The 10069-nt window shown below is 35.2% G+C and overlaps 1 protein-coding gene across 6 annotated transcripts in view; it reads right to left on the bottom strand.

The window, feature by feature from the left end:
* Positions 1-957: 957 nt before the first annotated feature.
* LYST (lysosomal trafficking regulator) overlaps positions 958-10069 on the bottom strand; it is a 213960-nt gene continuing 204848 nt past the window's right edge. For 4 of the 6 annotated variants that reach the window (XM_023727995.1, XM_004372798.2, XM_023727997.1 and 1 more), the window contains 5 exons: positions 8693-8832; positions 8327-8424; positions 4667-4823; positions 4179-4250; positions 958-2906 (listed from right to left, as the gene is read on the bottom strand). In XM_023727995.1, coding sequence (XP_023583763.1) covers positions 2768-2906; positions 4179-4250; positions 4667-4823; positions 8327-8424; positions 8693-8832 — 606 coding nt within the window. In that variant the 3' untranslated portion in view covers positions 958-2767. Of the gene's footprint in view, positions 2907-4178; positions 4251-4666; positions 4824-8326; positions 8425-8692; positions 8833-10069 lie in introns of those variants that run through there. The other 2 variants (XM_023727998.1, XR_002823473.1) reach the window with 2 other exon arrangements.

Below are 10069 nucleotides of genomic sequence, written 5' to 3'. Positions count from 1 at the left end.
AAATCACACAGTACCAGGAATCATGGCCTAGTCAAATTGATACACACATTTTTTGGGGGGACATAATTCAAACCATGACACTCATGGAGATCCCATGTATGCCAGAGTAGAACTGTGCTCCACAGGGTTTTCAATGGCTAATTTTTTGAAAGTAGATTGCCAGTTCTTTCTTCTAAGGTGCCTCTGGGTGGACTCGAACCTCTAAACTTTCAGTTAGCAGCCAAGCAGGTTAACCGCTGGTATCATGCAGGGACTCTGGGGTATGTACAGGATACTCTTTCCTTTACTGGGCCTCTGTTCTTTGATGTTTACACCTCAAGGGCTTCACGAGTGTTATCACGCTCTGTCTGGAACATATCTGCCCCTAGCTTCACCTGTTGAATTCCTATTCATCCATTAGGTTTCAACAAAAATTTCACTTCCTCAAGAGTCTTTCATAGACACCCTCAATCTAAATGGAATTTTTCCTGTTATTTTTTTCTCAGAGTGTCCTATACTCTACCTTCATAGCATTTAACCATGGTTATATACTATATATACTCAGTGTGTGTTACCTATGATACATTTCTCCACCAGCCTGTAACCCCCACAAGTGCTGGGACGAGCATTCTGTTTTTGTGCAGCACTGTCTCCTCGGCACTTAGCATCGTGTCTGGTGCACAGCAGCGGCTCAATAAAGATCAGCTACTGGGGAGGGGACAGATGTTCTTTTCTTTAAAATGGATGATTTGATCTTGGGGCTGCTGTTAAACTCCACTTAAGGGAAGTAACGGTTGAAATCTAAACTTAAGCACAAAAATCTCAATTAAGAAATGAAGTTATCCTTTCCTAGTGACAAACATTTATAGTGGTTCTAAAGACAGAATCTATGTGAGTTAAAAAAAAAAAGAAGCCACCGACTTGGATATGGTCATAATATTTAAACTCTGTAAAGAATAGGTCTTTAAATTCATTTTCATGAAATTTATTCCCAAATTGAAGTGGCAGTGTATACAAAGATAACAGAGCTTGTGATAATTTACAGAAATATTTACTACACCATGCACATTATGAAGTGTTTCAAACATATACATATTAACCTTCATGCTGAATAAATAATCCCCCAAAATTAATTTTTATTTTTACATAAAAATATAATATTGCACTCTTAATAAGACCAGTTATTTTGCATATTTTTCTCTTTAGATAAATGATGAAATTCGGCCTAAAAAAAAAAAAAAAAGGACTGAGTAGCATCCCTGTTCTAATAGGGGACTAATTTAAAGCTCTCAGTCAAAAAATGAAAGTTAAATAGCTGCAATTTTGTTTTTAAACAAAGCAAATCACTTAAACGTGAATAGGATAATCTTATCTCTGCACCTCCTTGGACCTCAGAATTAATAAATACCCAACCTATGCAAACCACCATCTAATCCAGGCTGCTAAGTGTTCTTCCACTGTACACAACTCACAGCTAAAAGCACACGCAGCCATTTGCTTCCTCTTCTCCCTATCTGGACAGCAGAGACTTTGGAATTGCATTTTATACAGTTTTTAAGCAGAATGTTTTAGAAAGTCTGGAAATTACAAAAGTAGTTCTGTAAACACCATATGAATTAAATTTCCATAACAAACGCGCAACTTATTCTTAGGAATACATATTTTTATCCTGTGGTAACATATTACTGAGCTTATTTTACAGTGCTTTCAAAGCCAATCAGACAGCACCCCAGGTAAAAACAGAGCCATAATATCACGGTAGAGAGAGACTATTCCAAGATTTTTAGGAATTCTCAGGTGATACAGGTTAGTAGAAACAGAGCGGATGTTTCCTGAAAGAACTACCCTGCCTCCTGTTTAAAACAAAGTAAGCTGTCTCCTTTTCTTTTCTCATTCTGTTTTGGGGATGAAAACTCTTTCTGCACATTAGAGTAAATGACTTCTCTAGACCGCACTATTAACATCTGTGCAAACTTTTTGCATAGTGGAGGCTTTCTATTGCAAATTGTTAAGTATTCAATGATCTGTGAATGGCAGATATTAAATACATTATCATTGTATTTAAACCTTAGTGACTCAGCTAGAGATATTCAACATCTAGTGTTATGGATTTTAAGTTAAGATTTTTATGAAGAAACAGGATGTGTCTGAAATCAAAGATCCCTGAATTTGGTGGCTGTCAAAAAATTCTGGTTGTACTTTGAGCTAAGAAGGCAAATGGCAAAAACTGCCAACGTTGAGATTCATCAGTAGTTTATTTTTAGTATCAGATATTCCATAGATTGTTTGGTGCAGAGGCACCTACTGAATAATTTCTTCTCAAAGAAAGCAATTATCGAGTCCTGAATTCTTTTTTTTCTTTCCTTTCTTTTGGGGGGGAGGGGCTACCTCAGGGCAAACTTTAAAAATGTAACATATGTTTCATAGTATTTTATGTAAACAATTATTCCAATTTAAATACTCCTGGCCCTTTGGGGATAATACAAAAAAAGGAGACCCTAATCTTTTCTTTAGAATACCTTTGTGGGAGAGCACTTTAAACATAAGCTTTTACTTTACCACGCAAGGCTTAAAGCTTGTTGGTTAGTACACATGAGACAGCCCTCCACATTGCCACTGATCAAAACAAAACTCCGCTCGGGACCTTGTAGGCTCCAGAATGTTGTGCAGATGAATCGGATGATGTGTTTAGTCATCCATTTCTTCAGGTCAATCTTCTAAAACTGGTGAAGTCAACCAATGCAGTTTGGACTTAGAGTGCTCTGGAGAATGCCAAGTTCTCTCACATTCAGCCGGCTGCATAGCTGCTGAGGAAGGAGTAGAACATGGGCTGTTTCAAGCGCTGCTGGTCCTTCCGACACCAGGCAATCACGGTTCCCTCACTGTTGGCTGTGTACAAGTGGTGGCCATCACAGGAAAATGTAAGGCTGCAAAATAAATCCAGTTCGTACATTTTATCTCTTAACACTGTACTGGCATAGTGGTGAACAGACAGAAGTTAGTGTAAAGAAGTTATCTTCACTGGAGCAGAGAGATATCAACTAAATGACTGCGTACAACTCATTGGTTTAAACCGTAATTCTAATACAGTTTAATTATCCTGATGACATATTTGTAAAGCTCATTCTGACTGGGTGATGTAGAATAAAATCAGGATCAAAGAGATCAGTGTGTTCCTTCTTTGCGTGTTTTCTTTATTACCTAAACAGCAAATAATCAGGTATACCCACACACTGCCATCAAGTCGATTCCGACTCATAGTGACCCTATAGGACAGAACAGAACTGCCCCAAAGAGTTTCCAAGGCTGTAAATCTTTATGGAAGCAGACTGCCACATCTTTCTCCTGCGGAGCAGCTGGTGGATTTGAACCACCGACCTTTTGGTTAGCAGCCGAGTGCTTTAACCACTGTGCCACCAGGGCTCCTTTTAGTCAGGTATAGGAAACTTCAAAAAAAATAACAGTATTAGATTTTCTCCTTATAGAAATAAATGACAGTATTATTTTAGAGATATTTTATTTCCCTGAAAGAAAAAAGAGTAAAGATATAACATTAATAAGTTCATTAATCTTTAAATTTGGTGCATTGAAAATAAATCTGTTTTAATAAAGTACAATTGGAATCACTTCCAATTGAATTTTTAAAGTCAAATTGTTAACTATTAGCAAAGGATTGTTGTTGTATGCTGTCCAGTCGATTTCTGACTCCCAGTGACCCTATTATGACAGGGTGGAACTGCCCCATAGGGTGTCCTGGGCTGTAATCTTTAAGGGAGCAGATCGCTAGGTCTTTTCTCCTGCAGAGCTGCTGGTGGGTTCGAACTGCTGACCCGTCAGTTAGCAGCCAAGCGCTTAACTACTGCACCACCAGGGCTCCTTAACTGGTTGCTTGCCAGCCTTTTCAAGAAAGAAAAAAAATAAAGTTTCCATAATTCAAGAGGCCTTACCCGGGCGTTATACCAGCATGCCTTTCAACTAGACAGTAAGGTCTTGACTCAGATTTCAAGGTCCAAGAAGACGAGGACTATGCCTCTCTCTTGGTACTTTGTCATGGGCAACCTGGTGTTTAATAAATGGTTGGCTTTTAATAATGATGATTTTAATCATACATTTCTTTAGGTCTCTATGCTTTAACATCACCCTAATAAAAACACAGTCATAAAATATATTATGAAGAATAAAGGGGGAGAATATTTTACCTTACAATAGGCTTATGTGATTTAGGAAATGTAATTTCCCGCACAGGCTTTAAGTCCCAAGTGCTCCATAACCTAGAGGAGAAAAAAGTCATCATCTCATTATGCAAACTAAAATTACCTTTCCTAAGAAAACCCTACATATTTGTTTATTTGTTAAAAATCATCTGGAAGGAAACACAGTAAACAATTAACAGTAGTTACCTCTGGGAAGTTTGCAGGGGGTGTTATGGGAGTAAGGGAACTTTATACTTTGTATACCTTCTATTGTTATTCTTTTATAGTTAGCAAACAATATAAAATTTTAAAATCGCAATAGTCATTTTTATTATTTAGAAATAAAACAGGAATAACTGAACAACCTATATCCAAAGGTGATTTAAAATCTCTAAATATTAAATAGTAATATGCCTAGGTATTAAAAACTAATTTCTGCAACTGCTATATCCGTATGAAGGAAAGCGAACCAAGAGAATCAAAACCCCTCTTACCGTACAATTCCATTTTCTAAGCCCCCAGCAATCACATTGATAGATACTCCTTCAGGCTGGTTGGAGAAAGCAACAGAACAGATGATCTCCCTGCAGTGGACATGTCCAACGAGGTCCCCATTCACTGTCCACAGTCTGAGGTCACTGCCTCCACCAGCTGAAACACCAAAATCAACCCATCAGTCACCAGAATGTGGGCATCTAAGAGCCCACCCACACTGGGTCCTGGGGGGAATCCCCGCAGGCTCATTTGTTTTAGTGATGAAGTTTATATGCAACCCATGACTGAAGACTGTATAAACGAAATTACTATAAGTTGCATAGAGCTTTGCATGCATGTTTATTTTACAACGACCAGTGGGGGTGAGGGAGTCATCACAATGTACAACAAGGTAAATCTATCATGAATCTTACAAATCAATGCCTTATTAAATGAATTTTTAATTTAACCATAGAGTAAATGGACTTCAGTTTCCCAGGGGGTAGAGGAGGCAATAATTGCTTGCCGTCCTCTATAAACTGGGGATGGTGGTTTGAGGCCTCATGAGGATGTGCCCTGCCTCCTTTGGGGAAGTATTCTCATGCTGATAAAGAAAAAGGTTAAGAGGAATGATAAAAATTGGATGACACAGTCTCACCATACTTAATTTTATCTTTCCAGTAGATGTACTATGAAAGTAGAGAATTTATTTAGGCAATGACAATATTTAATATTTTATAGCAAAGAAACAAATATTGGAAATACTTCTTTAAAGATATGCTAAAGATCTTCAAACATCACAGACCAAAATGCCCAGGTTCTACTAAGACTTCCCACTGTAGAGTATTGATTAGGAGATATTATCAAAATAAAGCATCAGGATGCAGGAGACTCAGTATTTGAAAGAAATATGATTATAGATGGTGAACTCTTCCATGATTAGGTTGTATTTCACTTTTTTAAATTTAATATCCAATAAAAGAGTAAAAAATAAAAAGATAAACTAACCAGATGAGTACTAGTAAGGTTAGAAAGCTCGTAAAACTTACTGAATACATATCCTCAAAGATATTAATGTAGGGGTTGGTCATTGTAACCTACAGCTGCTGCATGGCTCAATTCTTCAAAATAAAAAAACTAAATGTGCTCCTGGACTCTTTGAAGTATAGTTTGGAAGTAAATAGCCAAAAAATTAGCCAACCTGGGCTACAAATAAAACCAAATAACTACTCATTTGCCTAAGACTGTAAATATCTAAAATCAAGACCCTCACCCAATACTAGGGGCTTTCATGTATAATTTAACACACCAACTGTAAGTCAGAAAGTTGAGCATTCCTTAAAAAGCCAAACAAAAACAAAAGCAAACTCTATTTTTCCTATACATCCTCATGGAAATGAAAATTAATGGGAGAGCCTCCCCCTGCCCTGAATTTTAGAATCTTAGAATATTATATTAACTTCATAATGCCACTGGCAAAACAGAACCGGGCTATGGGTATCTTACCCTAGTTCAAAAGTATATATTTTATCCAGTGGTAGAATAATTAAAAAATACAGAAACCAACTATTATAACATTTTCATAGTTTAATAAATTTCACATTTCATCACTATAAAAAGCATACCCCATACTAAGCACTAGAAAATTTTATGAATGGGGGAATAAGCTTGCTAATATATAACTTGCTAATATGTATTATATATATGTATATAATCTCCTCAGGAAAAAATATATATGGGTGTGTTTATATATATCTTCTCTTCTCAAAAAATATATATATACATAGATTTCTTCTCAAAAAAATCTGTATTAGGGGTAACCAAGTAACTTTAAAATTAAAATTTAAATATATATATATATATATTTAAATTTTGATTTTATGGTTACTTGGATGACACCTCTAAAAGGGTCAAGATTTTTGATAGGCTTAATCTGATAATTTTCTCCCCTTTTTGGCCTATAAGAATAGGAGGATGAACTCTAGTCTAGGTCACTGAACATAAATTTGGCCTCACTTTCAAAAAATGGTTATTATGTTCTCTAGATACCAAATGCTCTTAATGAAGTCTTTTATATATGTACCAAAAGGCCTTAAAAAAGTTGAGAAAGTCTTTTTGTTCAAATAGGAAAAAAAGTTCTACCCATTACTCTAGTATACTGTAGGCTGCTGAGAGACACCTGAATCCCCTGTTAGTGAGTTAGTAATTTCAGCGAAAGTAATTTTGTTTCTGGTTCCCATATGAGTAACTGATATAATATCATAGATACAAATCACTACTGGCAGAAAGAAAGTAATTAACTTTACAAAATTAACCTCCCTCAGGATCAGTCCTAACTTTCAAATGTTGCCAAAACAAGAAAGTAGAGAACTCAATATAAATAGTTTATATTATTTCCCCAGCATCCCTCTTGATATGATACACTAAAAGCTGCTAATGTACAAATCAAGGAAGAACAATTAGCAAAGTCATCAATCATCTGCTCACACTTCTATTACCAAAACCAAAACCAACCAAACTCATTGCTGTCAAGTTGATTCCAACTCATAGTGACCCTATAGGACAGATTATAATTGCCCCATAGGGTTTCCAAGGCTGCAAATGTTTATGGAAGCAGACTGCCACATTTTTCTCCCACAGGCAGCTGATGGGTTCGAACTGCTGACCTTTTGGTTAGCAGCCATGCACTTTAATGATTGCGCCACGAGGGCTCCTTTCTATTACCAAAGTCAACTGTGTAAGTAAGATGTTTTCGCTTACTTATGGTCATTAGGATATAAAAATGTTCTCATGACATTATTTTATGATTGGGGGCTAAGACTGGCAAATACTTTCACATCTGAAATCTTTAATCATGACAGTAGACTTACTTTTTTTGAACACAAGAATGAATGTTTTGTTAAAAAAAAAAAAGCCATCTAGAACAAGAGATATCAAAAATGCAAGCAAAGGGTAGAGGACCACCCGTTACAGATATGTCAAAGACAGTCTATACTGAGTGGACAGTAAGAAGCAAGCAATTTTTCAAAGGATTCTTTCAATTTTTAAAGAAACTTAAGGATAGAAATGCAATCAGAAAATTAATAAAATTTTCAACTGTAACTTCCTGCTGGATGTATCGGGTTTTAACACGTATACATGAAAAAAACAAAAACGAAACTTTTGTCTAGGAGATATATCTTTATCATGTTTAATTTTTAAGGCAAACTATACCATCATTTACTATCAATACTATTACTCTCTCTCAGGAACTGGAAAAGATACATTCAAATTTGGTCATCTGGTACTGCTTTTCAATTAGCTAGAAGGAAGGTAACAAAGTTAACAGATAAAAAGTAGAAGCAAAAAAAAAAAATATAAAAATCAAGAAAATTAAGATAATTATATAACAATCATTTGCATAACTTACATGTGCTCAAATGCAATTTTACATACATCACGAAAAGAGTTAAATTGTGACAATGCTAACTTTTACATAAGTTGATGCCTTCCTAAACTGATGAATTCAATATTGGGCCTTATTGTATTGTAATTCACATACACGCTCTTACCAAATATTTAGACCTGTCCGGGATCTTCGAGAACACATGTCCAACACTCAACCTACAATAGAACTGGCTGGCGGAATGCACTGTTAAAGAAAGCCATGTCCCTATGCTTTGATGTTGGGCACTACTCACCTGAATCACACACGGTAGCAATATCACCTGTAGTTTCACTAGCAGAGACAGCTGTGACAGGGCTTTTGTGTCCAGCCAAACTTTGTACGTAGCACAGCCTGAAAGACAAAAGACATGAATTATATACAATCCTTTAACATAATTATATCCTCTTATTTCTATAATTCTTACCCTTAGTACATGTATTCATAAGGCATATATATTTTCCTAGCTGATCTTTTGATTTCAATAAAATTACAAAGGTAAAGTTTGTATTTCATGCTTAAGAGTATTAAAATACAAAGATATTATTCTAGTGTATCTGTTTCACACAGTAAAAACTGAAACACTAAAAACAGCTCTGTTTGAGTTGGAGACCTTCGGTACCTGTTTAAATCCCATATGATGCAGGTTCCGTCTCTGCTCACGCTTATCATTATGCTGTACGGTTTGCAAACAAACAAGCTGGTTATCTCTTCTGTGTGCCCATAGAGATGTATCTGAGACTCCATTTCTATCTCTGATGGCTAAAATTTAAAAATTAAGTAAATATAAGATAAAAACCACAACAAAAGTATCCTAGAGAATATTTCAAAAATAAAAAACCCAAAGTAACTCAAACATTCTTACCAAACATGTTTCAGTCCAATTTAGTTCAACATTTTTAAAGAGTAAAACTAATAAGACATTAAAATTTTTTTTAAATTGCCCACAATTTTATCAGCTAAAGTTTTTCATTTTTGCCTGTTGTTGTCCAGTTTTTGTCCAAATGTGCATATATTTTTATAACAATAATACTGCCATACAAATAATTTATTTTGTTTTATATATTCTCCCATAAACATGTTACATTTTCTACATTGCCTTCAAACTTATTTTTAATGGTATTACAGTATTCTATGCAGTTAGCATCCCATAATTTACTTGTGTATCCTTTATTGATAGACATTTAAAATTGTTTCCATTTTTTTCAAAATTATAGATAATGCCATAATTAAATTCTTCACGTATCAAAGCTTTGTTTCTCCTCTGAATTATTTCTTTAGAATAAACTTCCAGCATCTTATTATTGGGTCGGTGAATATGAATAATCTTACAGTTTTGGCAGTGTACTTTTCAAGGAGTTGCACCAACTCATGATGCCATGAAGTGTCACGTGCACTGTTTACCACCATTCCTAGCCAACAGTCAGGGATCTGTTTTCTAAATCAAAGGTTGTGAACTGATGGTCTGAGGTAGACACTGGTTCCCAGATGACAAAGAGTTTGGCTCTTTTCTTCATTAAGCTAGCTGTTGATTATTATAAAGTATTTCAATACTTCCACTTAAAAAGAATATAAAAAGTAGGAAGAATAGTATAATAAACATCTATATACCGACTACTCAGTTAAGACAAATCTTAACATCCTGCATTATTAGTGTATTTTTTTTAATAAAGAAAACATTATACATAGAGTTTGTATACTTGTTCTGCAACCTAACTGCCCTCCTTCCTCAGAAGTTAACACTATCTGAATTTTTTATTTATGTTTCCCAGGTACGTTTTTATACTTCTACTATATGTTGCTGTGACCATATAGTATTGTGTTTCATGCTTTTAAACTTTATATATATCGTATTCTTTTTTTTTTTAATTTTTTATTGTACTTCAGGTGAAGGCTTACAGAACAAGTAGTTTCTCATGAAACAGTAGTACACATATTGTTTTATGACATTGGTTAACAACCCCACGACATGTCAAACCCTCTCCCTTCTCGACCTTTT

The sequence above is a fragment of the Trichechus manatus genome, unplaced genomic scaffold (assembly GCF_000243295.1).
Source record: "Trichechus manatus latirostris isolate Lorelei unplaced genomic scaffold, TriManLat1.0 scaffold00021, whole genome shotgun sequence".
In the NCBI taxonomy this organism is placed as follows: domain Eukaryota; kingdom Metazoa; phylum Chordata; class Mammalia; order Sirenia; family Trichechidae; genus Trichechus; species Trichechus manatus.
This window is presented reverse-complemented; position numbering and strand designations above follow the sequence as displayed.